This window comes from Nelumbo nucifera, chromosome 3, assembly GCF_055504915.1.
Source record: "Nelumbo nucifera cultivar China Antique chromosome 3, China Antique-T2T, whole genome shotgun sequence".
Taxonomy (NCBI): Eukaryota; Viridiplantae; Streptophyta; class Magnoliopsida; order Proteales; family Nelumbonaceae; genus Nelumbo; species Nelumbo nucifera.
In genome coordinates, this window is record NC_142651.1 from 10,594,408 (window position 1) to 10,614,930 (window position 20,523).

General features: G+C 37.7%; 2 protein-coding genes across 5 annotated transcripts; both read left to right on the top strand.

Moving 5' to 3' along the window:
* The first annotated feature begins 862 nt into the window (after nucleotides 1–862).
* Nucleotides 863–6,006, top strand: LOC104595352 (WAT1-related protein At5g40210-like). Of its 4 annotated transcripts, none has more exons than XM_088900917.1 (4): nucleotides 863–1,726; nucleotides 1,920–1,982; nucleotides 2,101–2,214; nucleotides 4,969–5,096. In XM_088900917.1, the coding sequence occupies exons 1-4, from the start codon at nucleotides 1,545–1,547 to the stop codon at nucleotides 4,988–4,990; spliced, it is 381 nt and encodes a 126-aa protein (XP_088757043.1). In that variant the 5' UTR covers nucleotides 863–1,544; the 3' UTR covers nucleotides 4,991–5,096. The 4 variants fall into 4 exon arrangements, with proteins under 4 accessions (XP_088757043.1, XP_088757044.1, XP_010254359.1 ...); XM_088900918.1 differs by lacking the exon at nucleotides 4,969–5,096 and adding an exon at nucleotides 4,435–4,463 and having other exon boundaries at nucleotides 865–1,726; XM_010256057.3 differs by lacking the exon at nucleotides 4,969–5,096 and adding an exon at nucleotides 5,332–5,970 and having other exon boundaries at nucleotides 868–1,726.
* A 9,114-nt stretch (nucleotides 6,007–15,120) lies between these two features.
* LOC104602740 (WAT1-related protein At5g40240-like) lies at nucleotides 15,121–20,017 on the top strand. Its single transcript, XM_019197560.2, has 7 exons — nucleotides 15,121–15,467; nucleotides 15,609–15,671; nucleotides 15,830–15,946; nucleotides 17,274–17,526; nucleotides 17,615–17,773; nucleotides 17,916–18,067; nucleotides 19,694–20,017. Exons 1-7 carry the CDS (start codon nucleotides 15,280–15,282, stop codon nucleotides 19,848–19,850), a joined length of 1,089 nt encoding a protein of 362 aa, XP_019053105.1. The 5' UTR covers nucleotides 15,121–15,279; the 3' UTR covers nucleotides 19,851–20,017.
* Nucleotides 20,018–20,523: the final 506 nt, after the last annotated feature.

Genomic DNA, 20,523 nt, shown 5'->3' on the forward strand with positions numbered 1-20,523 from the left:
AGTCTTTTACATTTATTTGTTGTAAGTGGTTACTGGTTACCGACCATTGATTTGGTCTAATGACTTTGGTATCCTTTTCTTCTTAAGGCTCATTTTGGAAGAGTATAAATGCAAATTCGTAAGGCATAAAATTTTGTATTTTGTATTATTTTGTATGTATTTACATTCTATAAATTTGCATTTATACTTCTTCCAAATTCTATAAATGAGTTTTATACATAGTCATTACTGTAAAAAGAAGAGCTTTTAGTTGTCTAATTAATCGGGGGTCAGGTTTTTATTGGATTTATGTATTGAATTTTTATTAGTTGAAAGTAAATTGGTATACATTAAGAATAAATTAATCAATAATAATTAAAATATTCAAAATTCCAGTTTTTAATTTTGATTTTCTGTTAGTTGCAAACAGAAATTAACAACATTAATATGAATATTAATTAACAGAAATTTAATTTTCAGTAGGATTTTTTTTTATATTTTTTTCTTCATTTAGTGTTAACAGTAATTAATTAAAAGAAAATTAAATTTTAGTATATATATATATATATATTAATTTGGTGTTAATTTAGTAGAACTTTTCCTGTACTGTTTTTTGTTAATTCATTGTTAACAATAATTAATTAACGAAACTTTAATTTAAGTTTTTTTTGTTAATTTGGTATCAATTTTGTAGATTTTTTCCTATTTTTTGTTATTTTATTCCACAGTAATTAAATGACAGAATTTTAATTTTTACTATAGTTTATTTGCTAATTTGATATTAAATTAGTAGATTTTTTCTTTTTTTCTTCAATTAACAGTAAATTGCTATTAAAAAACATAATTGCTAAAATATTCAAAATTTTTGTTTTTATTTTTTTATTCTCCTCTTATGCAAATAATAGCTAACAGAAAATTTCTTTTAATTTAGTTTTAAATCTCCCCGATATTTTGACGTTTGCCAAAAAAAAAAAAAAAACTCTCTTCACATCTTTTTCCCAGCATCATGGTAGACCCCAGTCACCCAATCAAATCAAAGTATCCCCATCGACAAGACAATTCAACAAAAAAGGATTGGTGTATGATCGATGTATCAACCCAGCAACCGGATGAGACCGGATCTGCTCCTCACACCTGGCGTTTCACAGGCGCTTCCCACGCACATCGTGTATTAGGAACATCTCCTGTACTTATTTGTTATTATTCCCGGGAGATGTTGCCAATGCACAATGGATGCGGCTGTGAGGCGCCCATTTGTGAGGAATAGATCCCGTCACCAACCGGATTATTAACCGAATAAAATAAAGGGAGAATGACCAATCAGCCCAGATCAGAGTTTTATAGCCCCAAAGTACAGGAGAAGTGCTTCATCACCGTGAATTGATGCTAAATTCATGGGCAGGATGTGGTTTATTAAAATTATTCTGATTTAATACATATTAGATGATTATGATTCTTCTTTCCCCGTCCTCCCTCTCTCTCTCTGTGTGTATGTGTGCGATGACTTACACAAATAAAATTTCTTAACTGAGTGAGACGTAGAGAGGATTAACTGGAAATCTGCAATGAGGTCAGGCTGGTGGAGTGCAGTGCCGTTTGCAGGCATGGTGGTGGTGGAATTCATAACAGTAATCCTAATCATGCTTTGCAAAGCAGCCATGCTAAGGGGGATGAGTAATTTCATCTTCATCATGTATTCCTCTGCTCTCTGCACACTCTTCCTCCTCCCTTTTTTCTTCTTCCACAGGTTTGCCTTCTATTTTCCCTTCCTTCACTTGAATTAGATTATATTTTTACTGGTTTCCAGTTATTTGACAAACTGTAAAAGAAAACCGCTTCGAAAGCATAATTTCGACGGCCCTCCAAACAGGCCATCTTCCGATTTTGCTTTCCCAAGCCAACACCCCACAGTCTAACGTCTTTTATCTTCTCCTTTGCAGAGCCACACTTCCTCCGGTCACCTTCTCCCATCTCTGTAAACTGTTTCTTCTTGGCCTAATTGGGTACAAACATACACTGCTTTGAATTATACAGATGTGTTTGCATATTAATTTTAGTGTAACAGATGTTAACCCTGATGAAATCCAAGCAAAACTGAGGTTTTTAGTTTATCTTTTGCAGTATCCTTGTGCAGATCTTCTCATATACTGGTCTCAACTACAGCTCTCCCATGCTTAACTCTGCTATGAGCAATGTTTTGCCAGCTTTTACCTTCATACTTGCCATCATTTTCAGGTTCTGCTTTGAATATTGATATCAAAGTTACAGGATAAAGAATTAATACTGAAAATTTAATTTAATTGTACCTTTTTACCTACTAGGGTGGTGTTCAACAACATGTTAGTTTTTCTTTTTAAAGACAACTGCCAACATCAACAAAATCGTATTGCTTTTGTTGATAGTATTTTTGTTTTTGTAAACAAAACCGACCTTCTATATGTTTGGTTTTTGTTCACCATTTATTTAAATGTTTTTCAATTTAAACGCTTCTTGCTTTTGCTGTTTGGTTGGACATTACTTGAAACATTTTTTGCTTTTCACCTCAGATTAACATGCACAAAAGTGTGCTACATAAGAATTTCGTTTCAAAAAATGCTAGGGCGTTGGGGAAAATAAAAATTTGACATTTCCCCAAATACTCCATGCATAAAAATCAAAATGATTTAGTTTTTTGGTATTTATTTGATAAATGGTGAAATCATAATAGTTTCATATACAATAAATGCCAATACCTATATGGCACTGATGACAACATTTTTTCAATAAAATCTGCAGAACCAAACGTCACCATTGTCTAACTTTTAACCTTTTTCCATGTATTTTTTTGACAGAATTTTTATCATATTTTTCTTTTTTAAATAAAGTTACATGGAACCTTTTCTATTTTTATATTATATATGTATTCCCAAGTCCTAACTATTAAAGTGTGAGCATGTCTTATACTGCCGGTCCCAAACCGGGATATAGAAGGGTTGTGTTAGGTTGGAACCGGCACCGAAACTTTTGCCAATCTCTTATGGTTCTTTTTCTTTTTTGTTGAATGGAGGTCTGTGTCTCTAACCATGCGTCATGGTTTTTAAAAACCAACTGGTGACCGAACGGGTCAGGGGTCCGGTTATCGGTTCGAAATGTCCGACTGTTCGATCCAAATGGCTGGCATATATCGACCAAAAAAAATAAAAAATTTTAAAAAAATTAAAATTTTGGAGAACGGTCAAAACCATTCGAACAATTTGAACGATTAACCGGCCAGTTCAGCGGTTTATTGATCAAAATCAACGATTTTGAGAGAAAAACGGTTTTGGAGGAAAACAGAACCGATTCTTGGTTTTTTCAGCCCGACTGTCCGGTTCAGTCCGGTTTTGAAAACACCGCCATGGGTTGCATGATAGGAAAAACTTCGGCTGAGTTGAAAACATTTTTGGCATAACGCCTTACCATAGTTTGGGGTGTAAAGGAGTAATTACCCTCAATATTCTTTTTAACCATAAAAACAAATAGGGTATAAATGGAGATTGGATTTGCTCCTCACAATACCTGCAGCCACATATCTAGATTCGACTGAATGAATTTGTGTCATGCCCAAAATCGATTCCAATAGCCCAGGCTGTTCGCTTCCAACAGCAAAAATTCCTGATTGGTTTGATTTTTTAGGTGGTTTCTGGGGGATCGGATCTGCTACCCACGAGCTGCTCCCACATCTCTCTACTCACGAGATATTACATCTGCGTATTGGGAATATCTTCCTTGTCATTCATGGTGGGAAGATGTTCCTAATACAAGGTGGTGATGCAATGTGAGTAGGGATGTGGGAACAACTTGAAGGTAGCAGATCCCGAGTGCGTTTCTGGTAGATATGAACCCTGATGTCTGAAAAGAAAAAGTAAAAAGAAGAAAGCTTGGAAAATAGCTGTAATGTCTGAATCAGAAACAATTTAATATATTTTATACAATTGTTAGCATATTTTGTCTATAATTTTATTTTATATATATTATATTATTATAAGATATAATATATGCATTTTTTATTTAAGTTATATTTATAGAAAGATTTTTGTAGGACTTGTTTGGTCAATGGCAGATTTTTCAAAGGACAACCAAGAATAGAAATTCAAATATGTATAATGTAAGAAGAAGGTTTACATATATAAAGTTGTGCACTGTACATTTGTATCTGTACTCTTCCCAAACCTAGCCCTAAGAGAAAGGTTTTCTGAATTCAGAGTAATGTTATGATTTTGAATCAAATGACAACTGACCCACCCATGACAATGGGTGGTGATTCTATACAAGGGGGGGGGGGTGATTCTATACAAGGGCCCGCCAATTATTGAGAATCCTTCACCTTCTAACATACCTGACTCGCATCTTTTCTCATCACAATCAAACTGGGTCATTGGAGGTGTTTTCTTTTCAGCTGATTGTCTGATGACTGCATGTTGGTATATCATCCAGGTAGAGTCCGAAACTGCTGCAGACTTTTCTCACGCCCCTCGGCCCCTCGCCCCCTCGCCCTCGAGAAATAAACGAAACAAACAAAAGATATGAATTTGCATTTGCAGGCACCAATTGTTAAGCAGTACCCTCATGTGCTTGGCCTGGTTTTTCTGGGTTCCATAATTACAACCATTCAATCCGCACTAATCTGTCTAATTGCAGTAAGAGACCCAAGTGCATGGAGATTACGGCCTGATTTGGAGATGATTGCTATTGTATACTCAGTAAGGGAATAACAAACTCTGTCATTAGCTTTGATTCCATCTATCTTTATAAGAATAATAATAATTTGGTTTAGGTCTTGTGAGAATGGTCTATTTCGATTCTGATTCTAACTGTGAACCAAAAAAAATCTATCTACCCATACCCATACCCATCGGCGAAAAGAAAAGATGAAGAATATAATATGGTGAATCGCAAACGCTTTTACTAATTTTCCTCTACTTGGGCGACTGGAAAGTGATGCAAACCAATGTGTCTCGTGTCGTGTAGGCAGTTTTTGGGTATACGTTAGCTGGGGCTGTTTTAGTGTGGTGCGTGCGCAACAAGGGGCCTTTCTATATTTCCATGTTTATTATACCTTTGAGGATAGTAATTGCAGTCATGTTGGGTGTCATCTTCCTTGGCGAAACTCTCCACACTGGCAGGTTTGTGTGGTTTCCTGTTTTCTTTTTCTCTCTTCAGACCGCAAAATATTCAATTGTAGGCCATACTTATAATTTGAATTTACACTCTACTTCAGCTCAACCTTCTGAAATTAAAGAATGTTTGCTCAAGTTTTACCATATATCTCTCTCCCTCCCCTCCCCTCCCCTGTTTGAAATGATAAGAAAAATTTTGATCTTTTCCGTGCAGTGTGATTGGATCAATTATAATAGCTCTGGGGTTCTATGCTGTGATCTGGGGAAAGGCCCAAGAAGAGGAATTGGTAGACAGCGGAGCCAGTGCCCCTCTTTTGCAAGGTAACAACAAGCTGGAAGAAACGTAGAGGATAAGTCTGTAAGGTCCTGCAGACAGGAAAGTCTATGCACTGTTTAATGTCAGGTATCATCTGGTGCTCCAACATCATAAATATGACCATGACCTTCAGGGTTTATTGAGAAAAGTTTGAAACATAATGAGAATATGAGACATGGGTTCACCAACTACACCTACAAGCAATTATCTTGTATATGTTCTCAATAGTTGATTTCTATGGATACCACCTGTATTCCAAAGAATCAAACAAAGTTGTGGTAACGCTACAACACCCCTCCCCATACCCCTTCATTTGAAAATGCTAACGATTAGAAGTAAGGAATCATTGTGCCTTTCTTTACACTAAAACAACATGCAACTGTATTTCTCAAAAATCGTTAATTGCATTCTAGTACCCTATATTTGGAGCTGATCTCAATTTAGTACCCAAAATATTGAAAGGTGTCACTTTAGGGGGTGTTCTTTAGTATGGATGAGAACCATTGTGGCAGGGACCAATCTATATCACACTAGACATCATATTCTACAGTTGTTCTGAATTGTAGACAAACTGTGTAGATTGGACCAGTCCACATTCAGAGTGGCGTTATTCTATGTATCTCATATATAGTTTATGAAGTGATATATACAATCGAACATTAATGTTTAATTTTTGCATTTTATATGATAAATAAACTGAAAAAGCATCGATAAATTATTATTAACCAATAAATATTAATTTCAATGAAAAAACATAGTAAAATAATTAAAAATAAAAATTATTGTTTATTTATAAAAACATTAAAAAATAATATTTAAATGAATGAAAAAAGAGTGGAGGAGCACCGCTAGGCTTGTGCTAGAATTAACATAAAAATTATTATTTTATTGATAAAAATATTAAAAAATTAACATTAAAAATTATTATTTTAAGATTTAAAAATTAAAAATAAAGAAAAGTATGTAGAGTATTGTATCAAAATAGAGTGTGGAAATGTTATGGACCAACCACATCCACGAGATATATGTGTTGACAAGATTTTGGGTTGTGGACCGGGACGGTCCACGATATATTATGGACCAATCTTGTCAATAGCCAACCGAACTTTGTGGCCATCCCATGGTGTAAACTAAAATGGACCATCCATGAGATGACCAGGTTCCGAACACCACGCTAGTCTAGCACTCACCAAGCAATATAGTGGATAGTTAAACTACCAAGCTTCCATTCTTTTTTTCCCTTCTTCTTCTTCTTCTTCTTCTTCTTCTTCTTCTTCTCCTTGTATGGCCATTAACATATACAAATCTACATCCTTAATGTTCATAATTCAACACAATAAAGGAGAAACTTCTATGCAATCACACGAGCCCCTCCTCTTACTCTGTCTATCTTGGGATCCTCCCATTTAAGGAGAAACCCCTATATAGTCACACGAGCCCCCATCTCCTACTTACAAATCTTTCAACTTCTTTTGAGTTAACTTGTTTGGGTGATTGCCAAGTTAGCCTAAGGGCGCTACGTGACAGACTCCATGGCCGCTCTCTTCGAGCCGCGTTAGCATCCGTTACATAATGGGAGAGCACAACTAGGAAAGAGTATCCCACATGGACAAGGAATCAGACTCCACCGGGGAAGAGGGAGCCTCCTAAAGACCTCAGTAGACAACTTCATCCCAACAACCCTGAATGCCCAATCCGATCAGAACACAGACCTTTAGCTATAAATTGGTACAACACGCTTAAGGTAAGGGACTTTTGGATTCAAAACTCAATCAAGCACCCGTCTTACATTCACCTCGGTCTTGACCAACCCACATACCTCGCTTAGTCTTAACCGACCTCTTTACCACTCACTAACTTGAGCATTGGAGTGCCTACACGGGGAATAACTTCTTAGGCTTCTAACTCTTCTTGTGATTGTAGACTTCAGTGTGTGGCTTCGTCTTTCCACCTCAGCTTCATCTAGTTGGCAAGACTATCTAACTGTAGCCTCGGTTCAAAACACCTTGGATCACACAACATCAGATTGGTGTTGTATGTGGGATCTATACAAAAAGCTGCTTTCCTAACCTCCTAATCGTGCACCAAATGCAATCATGCAAAAGTACGCATATGACCACTTTGCAACCCGCTCCTCGTCTCGGGGATCCCGCTCATTCCATACATCTCCACCTTGAGAACCTCAACGTCAGGCCATGGTCGATCTCGCCTAGTACAAGGCCATGCAGCTGAAGGTTGATTGTATCCTAGCCATGATGGAGACACTAGGACAATCAACTCAGGCTCCCCTAACTCCTTGCCCCATCGCGCAAGTGCCTACAACGGTTGATCCTCGAACCAAGGACCCCAAAAGGCACCGTGCGAACCGAAAGAGAGCTTAGTCATCATTGCGGAAGTCTAATTCCCAAGCCCGGTCCTGCACCCACAACGCCCACAACAGATCCCACCACTCCAGCAGCAAGGTCCAGGCGAAAAGAATGGCTTGGCCAGTGCATACACCCGTCCCTGCTCTCAATAGTTGAATCCAACTCGATACAAATTCTAATCAATGCACTGCAGGCCAAGATATTGACGCAAATCCATGACCGTAGCTTCGTTAGGTGCCCTGAAAGGATGAAAACCCAAGGCAACAAGAGAGATTGGGACAAGTACTATGAATTCCACTAGGACCACACCCACAAAACCGAAAGCTACCACGACCTCCGCCACCACCTGAAAGACCTCGTCTGGCGCAGATGCCTCCATGGGTTCATTGACATCAAAGAACATAAATTCTAAATGGCCAGGGAACACCAATCCACTACACACGTGCGCTAGCTCGGCCGAGGCCGTTGACCGAATATGGTGTCGCATACAACTCGTCAAATATCTGATTGACCTCAAACGACCAAGGCTTGGCAATCACCACACGAGAGACCCGACTGACCGTAAATGGTCAAGACCAGAACAAGCCCTCAATGGGCATTACAGGAACGACATGCCCGCCACAACGGTAAGAGGACGACCATCGAACTCCGTGCACCCCGATGACCGACAGTCAGAACACCACGACACCTTGGCCCCTTGACCCCTCCATCGAACTCTATACACCTTAGCCCCTCCTTCCTTCAGATTCAAAGAGGGCGGGACCAACCAGAGCCAACGTCAACCACATCACCCTCAATTGGCCTCAGCCTCTTATGTACCTAAGGAGTTGTGACATCGGAGCGGCGCTGCTAAATAGCCACCTCTGCTTGGGCTACCACCTTCCTCTACGCAGGGCTTGCATGCACCTCGCCCTCTCTTCCTTGTCGACCACAACAATATCTGCCAAAGAAAGAATAGTTTGTCAAGACTAAAGAGATGAGGCAAAAAAGAAGTACAAAGCAAGGATAGAACAATATGGGGCTCCATTAGCCCAACACGAATCAACATTGCATATGTGGTGTACTCCTATACATCCACCCTTACTATTCGCCTTATGGCCGCCAACTCCCTAGATAGCTTGGCCTTGGTTGGCACCCTCACCTTAGTCTTCGAGATTGACAGCTTGGCAGGGAACGACCAACCCCCCGAGTAGTGCACGAAGAAGAACCCCTCCTTCTAGTGTTTCATCGAGGAGGGGGCTCCAACGAGTAGGGGTGTTTACGGTTCGATTAACCGAACCGTGGGGCATTTTTTGTAATCGAACTGGTAATACTTGTTTTTGGAAAACCGGTAAGCGAAACCTATCGGTTAACCGGTTGACCAATTCAGTTCGTTGGTTTTTCGGTTTTTTAATTTTTAGAATAATATAGTATAAAAATATATAGTATTATATTTTAAATAATAATATATCATATATTATAAATATATGTTTATATATAGTGCATATAATATACAAAATATATAATATACATAAGTATATATAAAATATATAAAAATATATGTATACTGGTCGGTTCGGTTAACTATCGGTTTTCTATATTGGTTAATCGAAATCGAACCAATACCTTCAGTTTTTTAAAAACACCGAACCGATCGGTTCGGTTAAACAATTTTTTGGTTCAGTTTCGGTCGGTTTTTTCAATTGGTTTGGTTTTTCGGTTTTTTTTGCTCACCCCTACCAACGAGTACCTTATTGTTCTACTGAGCCAAGAAATAATAGTAGCCTTGCTGATGCTTCTTCAGGTGGAGAAAGTATGTGAATATCGGCAGGGTAATGTCCACATTGTGAACTGTGCAGTAGCAGAGAAGGCCGACTAGGTACCTAAAGGAGTTGGGCATAAGCTGGATTGGCTGGATGCAGTACCACCTCAACACCATCGCAATGCTCATACTCAAAGGGAACCTCAGCTCAACTATCAGCCTATGCTCATAAATACAAAGTTCACCCCAGCTATCGGCCCTTTCACCTATGTCAGGACACCTCAACTCGTACTCTTTAGGGATACAATAAAGGGCTCTAATACAGGTGAAGTCTTGAGGTGTTAACCTACATGGAGAAGAAGTGAAGCGTCTGCCGAACCGTGCAGAGGCGCTGATCCCCTCTTTGGACACCACCTCTACGTCTACCTTGGCCTCGTCGGTTTCCCCAACTTCAGCCTCCCGAAGGACCTCAACCTCCTTCACTGTTGTACCCTCGCGCTTAATCCCCTCAACCTCGGCCCCATGGACGTCAGTCTCGCAGACTACGAGCATGGTGGCCTCGGGGTGAGACCCCATCTTGGACTCACTACCCGACAAACAAGAGTAGGACGAAGAAGAGGAAGAACAAGAAGACGAGAAGGAAGATAAAGACATCTTACCGATGATTAACACCGCGAAACACTTGAAACACCAGTCGAGGACTAACACTCATCGAGATCTTTTGATCACTTTCACCCAAAATGACAAAGGGAAATGGCTCGCCATCTCCGTTCATATGAAGGTAGTCAATGGTTCAGATCAATCCAGATCAACGACGTAGGACTTCTACTACACTTTGCATGTGCATACACCTCAAGAAGACGAAACGTGTCTATCGACTCATAACGGAAACGACACGAGCATTGAACTGCCCAGTCAGCCCATAACGGAAATGGGGCCTTAATATCTCATAGGAAATTCCCAATTAGTACCCTATACTTTGGGCTTAGTGCTACATTGGTCCCCGAACTTTAAAATGCGACAATTTAGTACCCAAACTTTTAAAACGTGACAATCTAGTACCTACAGTTAACAAGCTGTTAACCAGCCATTAAGTGGCATTTGAAAAAGACACAAATGCCCTTCTAGTGTTATTCAATTTTCCTTGTCAACCATCTAAACATTGACAAAAAATTAGTTGTCCCAAATCCTTGCCTTTTCCATTCAAGAAAGTTAGAGTCACGTTTTAGTGGGCATTCTAGTGACCCCAACTTTCTTGAATAGAAGAGGCAAGGATTTGAGGCTGCTATTTTTTTGTCAATGTTTGGATGGTTGATAAAGAAAATTAGATGACACTCGAAGGGCATTTGTGTCTTTTCAATTGCCACTTAACTGTTGATTAACAACTAGTTAATAGCAGGTACTAGATTGTCTTTTTCTTTTGGTGAAAATACTGATCATATTCCAAACAAAGCAGAAGGAAACATACAACAAAGACAAACACCAAATAAACAGGCTACGGAACTAACAGACAACCAAACAAAGAAAAGAAAAACTGAAAGATAAAAACAAACTATTCTACTAAGGCCGATTACAGAAGGCCAAGTCCATGTTTACTATATTAGAAAGACAAAGAGGACCTGCATAATTTGATTTAAAACTACCAGAATAACCACATTTGGCCGCCATATGAGCTGCTTGATTTACTTCTCTCGGACAGAACTGAATCTTGTACTTTCCTTTTGTTGATGATTGTTTGAATATCCTTACAACAGAAGAGGATATTCGGATCTTCATAACCTTCTGAATCATTGATCATTTTAACAAGAAATTCACAATCCGATTCAAACCATAAGTCTGAAAGATTCAAACCATCTGCAAAAGAGACTGCCTCTAGAAGGACTGAATTGTCATGTTTTGAAAGTTCTGGTACGAAATTGTGGAATTTTAAAGTTCGGAACCAAAGTGACACTAGACCCAAAGTACAGATACTTATCGGAAACTTTCCCTTATATAAATCATTAAAATATGATTTCTTATTTTTTTCTTCAAAAACTGACTTTAATTTCTTGGATACAAAGCCGTGGGGTCAAATCCATTCATCTACGAGATTTGGCACGTAACACCATACAACCAATACATGAATTAATACATTAAATTTTCTCTTAACGTGAGAGGAAAAGAAACGAAGTGTATTCCAGAAGCATGGCCAAATCATGCTTAGTGCTGGCAATGTCTCCATTGCCATGGAGCAATTGAATCTTTTGATTTAATAAGATGGACGACAGATGGACAATCTGCCTGAATAAGCATATTTTTTCCCCATCGAAGCTGATCAGCCATCTTTCACAGCTAAGAGCATCTCCTTCATCTTCACCATCTTTGGATCTCTTCCCAGCACTAAGCATGATTTGGCCATAATAAATCGACCTTCAGCATCGGCCGTAACTCAAGTCGCTATTCCCTTTTCATCTTTATACAAATCATAAAAATAATCACATCAAAACATAGTTTTTAAAACCGAATTCAACCGGAAAAACTAGAAATCGGTCACTTGATCAATTTCATTTTTTCCTAAAATTATTATTTTTTAAATCATTGATTTTGGTTAATAAATCGCTGAACCAATTAGTTAATTATTCAAATTGTTCAAATGATTTTGATCGTTTTTCATTTTTTTTTTTATTTTTTATTGAAACAGATCAATCGTTTAAATCGAACAGTTGGACCATTCGACCTAGTAACCGAACCCCTGACTGATTCGATCGTCAGATCAGTTTTAAAAACCATGCATCAAAATGTAAGCTAATATCACTTTTTTCTACATGTTGAACCTATAACCCATCATTTGGGTGTGCTTGCAGGCTCATTAACTCCATTCCAGATCTTCTTATTTTATTAATTATTCAGGCTGATCACAAAACACCCTTCCTGGCTAATCAAATCGTCCACAACACTAGAGCCTGAGACTGCAATATTAAAACCTCTGCATCTTCCATCAGGTTCAACTGCTGAATACAGTTTGTTAACCATTTAACAACTGTATTTTCCCTCACCCCTTCTGGCATCCATCTAATACTTCCAAGCTACACCATCTTGGAAAAGCTGCATCATTAAAATAAATGTTTTAATAACTTATTTATAGTCATGTGATACCTGTATCTATTATTATTAATATATAATTTTTGTCCGAATCATACTCATGCATCTTTAAAATTGCCTCTTCCACGCACTTTGCATATATAACATGTTAAACCTTAATTATCAAATTCAGAGTGGAGACTGGATAGGGTTCTGATTGGTTATCATGTTTTTTCTCACATATGAATTGGAATATGCTCCTCACAGATCACATCTCACACTGACCTGACCTTACATGTATATTCCGTGCATTGAAAATATTAACCCAATTAGAAGAGATATTTCTGATCTGGTGGGATGTGCCTATGAGGTCGGTGTGGGGTGAGAGAGGAGCAGATCCAAACTCGCAGCATATATAAATTTATTCGCAATAGAAATAAAACTTTTGAACCAACGTTCTATGAAACCATGACTATATTATTACGTGCTTGCTTGATTTCACTTCGAATAAGTACTATTTTTTTGTATGTACTTAATAAAGTGTTGGGAGTCTTGTGACCACATTAAATAGAAAATAAGCATTTGTACGTGTTTGGTAAAAAAAAATACCTATTTGATAAAGAAATATTTATTAAAAATGAAAAACAATAATAAAATAGTGACAAAACAAAATGCAAATAAGATTTTGCAAACAAAGAGTAACTCTACTTTTCTTGATGGATCCAACAACACTTGAACACAACCTTGGACTTCACAAAGCTGATAATACAATCTGAATTGGGCAGAACTTCTTGGAAGTTTTGATAGCCTTCCAATAAAGAGGATATTCAGTCGGTGTTCTTGTGACTTCTACACATTCCCTTTTATAAGTGATTGTCACAACGTCTCTCCTATGAAAGAGGAAATAAGAGCCGTTACCAAAGATAAACTCACAAACATTAATCTTGTTCTACCCTTTCGGATTGAGAGAAGTGTCTCAATAATCATGGTTTTAAACCACATGATCACTCAGCCCATTCTAAGCCAAACATCCTCTTGTTGATTTAGTCAAAGGCTGAAATGGGTCCAACTTAGACCCAATAACCACCATGTGGACAAGTCAAAAACAGTTTATAGAAAACAAATTTATTTTTACTAGAAAATAAATAATAACATATAACAAAAACTATAATTGGTGTGTATTGTAGTGTGTTCACAGGGATGATATCATTAAGATACTCCATCAACATGTAGCTTTTCACATGGCCAGTGGATTCTCCTACACGTTGAGAATTCTAAATATAATATATTAACAGAAAGATATTGATATACAATCATCTACCGTGGTATCCCTTGTAGGTAATTGTTACTAACAAAAAAGAAGATGGATGATTTTTAGCCAGCTGGGATACCTCATGGGCAGCAGAGTTATAGCGCCTACTTATGTACATAAGTTTAACAGAGTTCAAGTTCTGAAGTAACAAAAAAGATTGCCCACGGATAGCTCTTATGATCATTGAACGCGCTTATCAGACTTTGGGAGTCAGCACAAACATATACTTCATCAAAAGCCCAACTTTGAAGATCTTTGAGTGCCTCAAAAACAGCAAATATTATTTCAGCTTGAAACACTGACTGAACTTCAGAAGTATGACCTCCTAAAATCTTTATATAAGAAAAATTTTTCAATAAAATGATGATGCTTGCCAAAAGTATATAACGAATCTGAGATCTTTCCTGCATCAGTGAACACGATAAAGTCAATTTAAAGGCTCATGAGAGTTGCTTTTTTTTAAGTACTTTTTAATAAGTGGGCCTGTGAAAATTTTGAGACTAAAAAGTCTTTGCTTATATTTTTAAATACCCAGAATACCTTCATCTCTCTTTAAATCCCCTTCTTCCTCACTTGAACAGGGTCAAGCATACCTGTGGCATACTTTCCTTGAGAGAGACCATAAATGGATACCTTCCTTTGACCTTGTTTATATGTACGAATGAAGTGAGGGAATATAAGTATTTATGAGAAAAGTAGTTTATAAAATATCTCCGTCCAAATAAATACTTAAAAACGTAATAAATGATTTAACAAATAAATCATCAAATAGTCTTAAGTGATTATTAAAATAAATACTTCTAAAAAATAATTCTACACCCACTTAATCATCAACCACTTTGAGCAACGAACAATCCTACTGTAACAAAAAATAAATAAATAAAATAAAATAAAAATAAAAAACCGTGCAAACGGCGGAAACAGACCCTTTAATTTATAGGTAAGCGCACCAGGTTGTTGTTTTTGTTTGGCTAACACATTTATAAGGCACGTCCGTATATTCCAATTGGATCGTTCGATGACCAATGACTATCACGGTATCACTGTTAGATTAATAGGATGTGCCCAAATGATTCCGGATGACCATCATCAGTCATGTTTGTTCGTTTGGATAGTTTTTTTTTTTTTTTTTAATAAATACAGAGAGAGACAGATACCCTGTAATTTGGGGTAGTGACAGATAAATAGTGTTTCTAATTGATTTAACTGACGGAAGCCGTTAGGGTAGCTTATTTGTACTTTTCTTTTTTTGTTTATTTGTACTTTCTGCATCTAAAAGTAAATTAGATACACTCTTCCCCGACACGACACTCCTCGGAGACGAAGAAGAACCGCGGAGGGAGAGGGAAAAGAGGTTAGAGGAAGAGATGAGGCTGAGATCGTCTGTGGGGGCATTGCTGCCATTTGCAGCCATGATAGCGCTGGAGTGCTTGGATGTAGGGATGACAACACTGAGCAAAGCGGCTTTGTCTAAGGGGATGAGTCATTTCGTCTTCGTCGTCTACTCAAATGCCCTGGCCACTCTCATCCTCCTTTCTTCTTACATCTTTCTCAGGTCTGCTCTATAATTTCTCCTCATTTTCTTCTCTCCATTTCCCCTCATCTAATTACTTTTATTTCATCGGCTACTTGTAAATCTATCAAATACTGACTCTCTCTCTCTCTCTCTCTCTCTTCATTTTTCCCTTAATTGCAGGAAGAAGAGACTTCCTTTAACCTTGCCTCTCCTCTGTAAATTCTTCCTCCTCGCACTTGTCGGGTCTGTAATTGCTTCTGGACAGCTGTAGTCGTTGAATTTTGAATTAGGTTTTGTTATTCTTTCTTCTGAATGCCAAAAGAAACTAGAAAAAAGGAATGGAAGAAACAAGATGGGATAGGGAGATTGATGAAATTGTAGTTGAATCAATTGTAATGCAGGATAACAGTGATGCAGAGCTGTGTATATACGGGTATAAGCTACAGTTCTCCCACTCTTGGATCCGCCATCGGCAACTTGGTCCCTGCCTGCACCTTCATTCTTGCTGTTATTTTCAGGTTTTGCCTTTTCCCCTTCTTCACCGGTCACCACACGTGTCTATTGACATTCTCGATCGTTGGCGTGCTTATTTTTTAGTGGATTTATAGCCTTTGTACTACGTGCGAAAAGACGTATGCACATGGGCCCACATAACATCTTTTGTAACACTCGTCAGATATTGAATGGTAAGATCAGGACATGTAGAGTAGATTGTATGGGCTCCCATTAGTGCATACCACGTGCCCCTACATCACATCTTACGTACAATGCTCCAAATGCACGGTTGAGATGGGGAGGGGTGCCAAGTCGGGTTGGCCCGAGTTAATAGCCCTTGGGATTGTTACGGTGGAGGGGGTAAATCTGTTCACGACAAAATGCTTTACAACAAATTTAACACATTCTATCTCCGCACATCTCATATCATGGTAAGATGATACACACAGATCACGGTGTAACTTGTTGAAAAAAATACTATTTTTTTCTGTCGTGAGCATATCGCAGTTCTGACTTCTGATTAAACCGTAAGGCGTTAAGACATCATTTTCTATTTATTCAATTGCGTTACTGTTCAGGCTCTTTGAGCCTGGTTTGATTGCTAATTGAGTTTGAACCGATTGAATTCGAGCTAGTATTTCTATTTAGAATTGGTTTAAGCTTGAAACACAGACCTTATGTTTTATTACTGAGTTGAGTGAGCTTGAATAGTCTAATATTTGGCTCTGCTTGAATAGTCTAATAGCAGTTGATAGGTTTCAATTGGATGAATATTGATTAATAAGCTATCAGCTTTTTCGACTTCTGTTTTTTGCTTATAGAAAAAGAACTCAAAAAAATTACGATACTTTTCTTAGTGCTTTTATTGTAGATTAAAGGGAAATCGGATTTGTTCCTTATAAAATTGCATCTCACACCAACCTCACGATACAAAGGCATGCATCGAGAACATTTTCCCATGAATGCAAGTACAGGAAATGTTCACCATGCACAGCTTAAAATGCCTCATGTTGGTGTGAGGTGTAAGTAGAGAAATCATTTGGAGAGAGTAGTCGGCCTAATAAATTTTTGTAGTAGCATGTCTAGGGGCCAAATTTATAATAGAGATCATCAGCCCAATTCTAGTTGTGCAAAGCTTGGTTGTGTTCGGATTGTTCACAGATCACAGCCTTACATGTGGATGAATAATAAATAAAAAAGTTGACCAATGTATGAAAAATTTCAAGAGGAACACTTTGCCACTACCAGTGGGAGAAAAGGGGGTAAAAACTGAGAATAGATAATCTCTCCTTTTCGTTGAACAAGTTTGAAAACTGACAAGCTTTATAAATTCTTCTTTGGTTTCGGTAGGATGGAAAAACTAGATCTGAGAAGTTGGAGCAGCCAAGTCAAAATCATGGGCACTTTAGTATCCATCTCGGGGGCCTTGGTAGTTACCCTGTACAAGGGTCCGTCCATCGGAACCACTCTTTCTTCATCACAACTTCCAGACAAGAGATTTTCATCCTCTCCATCCAACTCCTTGACCGGAAATAATTGGATCCTTGGAGGAGTATTCTTTGCAGTTGCTTCTCTATCACTTTCTATATGGAACACTCTTCAGGTATAGAAAAAAATTAAAACAATAAGTTAAGATCTTACTTCAAACTCCACACTCATACTCTAATAACTGTGCTTCTTGTACCTTACAGGCAGCGATTGTTAGAGGGTACCCAGATGAGACGACCATAGTCTCCTTCTATTGCTTGTTTGGGACCATCCAAACTGCAGTGATTTCGTTGATTGCAGAGAGAGACCCCAATGGTTGGAGTCTAGAGCTAGATGTAAAACTCATTTCAGTTGTCTACTCAGTAAGCAAACAGCAAAACTACTGTCAATTGTTCTGATCGCACCCTCGCCCCCTTAAAAAGGAAAAGCAAAACGAAAGAAAGAAAAATAATAGGATAGCAATTGAGAAATTATTTTCCTAATAACTTGTTATTTTCTCCTCAGGCTGTTTTCGGAAGCGTGATAACTCCTTGGGTTAGTACATGGTGCATAGAAAAGAAGGGGCCTGTATTTGTAGCCATGTTCAGGCCCTTAGGAATCGCTATTGCAGCATTAATGGGTGTCATATTCCTCGGTGATACGCTCCATCTCGGAAGGTAGAAATCTTTACTTATAGTTTCTATTTTCAGTTCCTTTGATTTGAAGCGATTCTAATTAATTAGCCTTCTAGGAGCTATATATATATATATATATATATATATATAACCATGTTTGGTATCAATTAGTTTTCTCAGGCAACAACACACCACCTTAGAATTCAATAAAGTATTCCACTCTCTATACACATTTTTTTAATGTTATTCGTTACTAGTTAGCCACCACATAAGCTTAAAATGAGAAAATGTTTTCTCTGTTACAAGAAACATCAATTTGACATTTTTTCAATAAATTGTTTGTACAGAACCCAAGTTATGAGTGGTACTTTTAAAGTTGACATTGTTTGAAAAATACTTCAAAGCCACTCAAGCAAATAAGAAAAAGTAAAGAGCAAAAAAAATCAAGCGGGATTTGCTGCCCATTACTCTCTACCCACACCCTATACACCATGAATTGCAGCCACACACCCACACCCTATCCACCATGAATCCATGAATTGCAACCACAAATTGCCATCTTGTATTGTGAGCTCTTGGAAAAGGCGCAGGTAGAGAAAGTGAATAAAAGTCTGGGTTTCGAAAAAAAAATACTTATATAGCACTGATACTTAAAAAACACCTTGAAGAAATAGCATTGATTAGCGTTAATTGATACCAAACACAAAGTCGCTGAGTTTCAAAGTGATATAAACTGATAATCCTGTAAATAGGTTTATTTTGGCCATGTGGCAAGGGGTTTGGACTGACAATTTCATCAGTGAATAGAAGAATTAGGGATTTCTGGGCCTCAATGCACAGTTATGTGCCGCACAAAACTGTGAATGTGTTATTTGGGCAGCTTTGTTTTGTTACCAGCAGATCCAGACTCCCTCAAACTATGTAGAAACATGAAAGATTCTGGGATCGTTTAGGACTATTGGCTTGCTACAAGTTTCTTTTTTTTTTTCTTTTGTTTTTTCAAATTTAACCCATTTACAGCTTTACAAAGAAAAAAAAATTAAGCATGGAATATTAGAGTCCAAGTGGGGCTGAATTCATCCTGAATTTGTGTTTTGATTTTTGAAGACTTAACCGGATTGTACAATGAAAATCGTAATAACCAGAATATTTTCAGGTTGATATAGAATAGCCCGTTAAATCAGTATAAGCCTAGAGCCAAGGCACTTTCTGGATTGATGTCTAGTCCGGTTGTCAAACCAATACGGATAGGCTTAATGCAGATTTCTGAATTCTATGCAGACCTATAAACATTTAAAATGTCAAAAATCCCACTCTATACATTAATGTCTGCCTGTAAATTGGCATAAATTTCAAGCTGGCACCTACCCTAACTGTACTTTGGGCCTAAAAATCTGACCCTAGGTTGAACTGTCATTCTCCCTAGAATATAAACCCTACCGCTGGGCTTGAGCCAAAAACTACTGATTTTATCAATTAATATAAATATTTTAATTTGGATTAATGTTTTTCTTTTTTGGTTCTTCCTTGTATTGTCTTATATTTTCCTGTTCTTACAAATTATTATTTTAATATTATTGTTGCCGTTATTACACATTTAAACTGGAACAAAATATTACGCCAAAGGTAATAAAGTGAGATGTCGATATGTGTTAATTGTGGATGCAGTGTGGTGGGCGCAATTATAATTGCAGCGGGGTTTTATGGTGTGATATGGGGACAGTCCAAGGAAGAGAAAAATAGAGAAGATGATAAAGTTGATGGTTTTGGGGCCTCCGTGGACAAAATCCCCTTCTTGTCAAGCCAGGGAGAGGTGGTGGTATAATAATACTAATAATGGAAAGCAAGCCAAAATTCAGAATGATGCATCTACTGACTCTTTACTCTATCCTATATGTAAGCCCTTATGACTAATGGGAAATCCTACATCCCTTTTGTTACTGGTACATTTCTCAATTACTTAAAATCTTTCTCTCCATAATTTCTACAACACATTAGGAAGCCTCTCTGGTTTTCAAGCTACCGTGGCTATGTTTGGTTTGAAGGAAAAGGTAGGGAAAGGAAAGGTTTGTAAAGGTTTCTCTACCTTTTCCTTCCTTTCCCTACATTTTCCTTCAAATCAAACATAGCCTAGTGTACCTTCCTTATCTGGTGCTATTGCATGAGGGATGTCTTCTGTGTGGTGATGTTTTAAATTCCCAAAGCTCTCTTGGTTGTGCAACTTTCCATGGCGAGAAAGAATGGGGAGGGGGAGAGATCGAGATGAAGCAATTCAAGACCTTGGTGACACGAAGAGAGCTGGGACAAGTTCTTCTGTATGAGAGGGTCTTCAGAATCTTCTCGTTTCGGAGCTCTCAATCTTTATAATGTATATGTTTGGTTTCGTGGACATTTATTCTTGGGTATTTATTGTTTCAAGTGTTTATTTTAACAAGTACTTTAAACGTTTCTTGTTTTTATTATTTGGTTGAGCATAACTTTAAATGTTTTTTACTTTA

What these genes read in the sequence shown, in the direction of transcription:
- LOC104602740 (XM_019197560.2), top strand. Translation starts at nt 15,280, where the DNA reads ATGAGGCTGAGATCGTCTGTGGGGGCATTGCTGCCATTTGCAGCCATG. An exon ending in TTCCTCCTCGCACTTGTCGG is followed by an intron (nt 15,672 to 15,829) that starts GTCTGTAATTGC and finishes ATTGTAATGCAG; the next exon opens with GATAACAGTGATGCAGAGCT. An exon ending in ATTCTTGCTGTTATTTTCAG is followed by an intron (nt 15,947 to 17,273) that starts GTTTTGCCTTTT and finishes TGGTTTCGGTAG; the next exon opens with GATGGAAAAACTAGATCTGA.
- LOC104595352 (XM_010256057.3), top strand. Translation starts at nt 1,545, where the DNA reads ATGAGGTCAGGCTGGTGGAGTGCAGTGCCGTTTGCAGGCATGGTGGTG. An exon ending in TTTCTTCTTGGCCTAATTGG is followed by an intron (nt 1,983 to 2,100) that starts GTACAAACATAC and finishes TATCTTTTGCAG; the next exon opens with TATCCTTGTGCAGATCTTCT. An exon ending in ATACTTGCCATCATTTTCAG is followed by an intron (nt 2,215 to 5,331) that starts GTTCTGCTTTGA and finishes TTTTCCGTGCAG; the next exon opens with TGTGATTGGATCAATTATAA.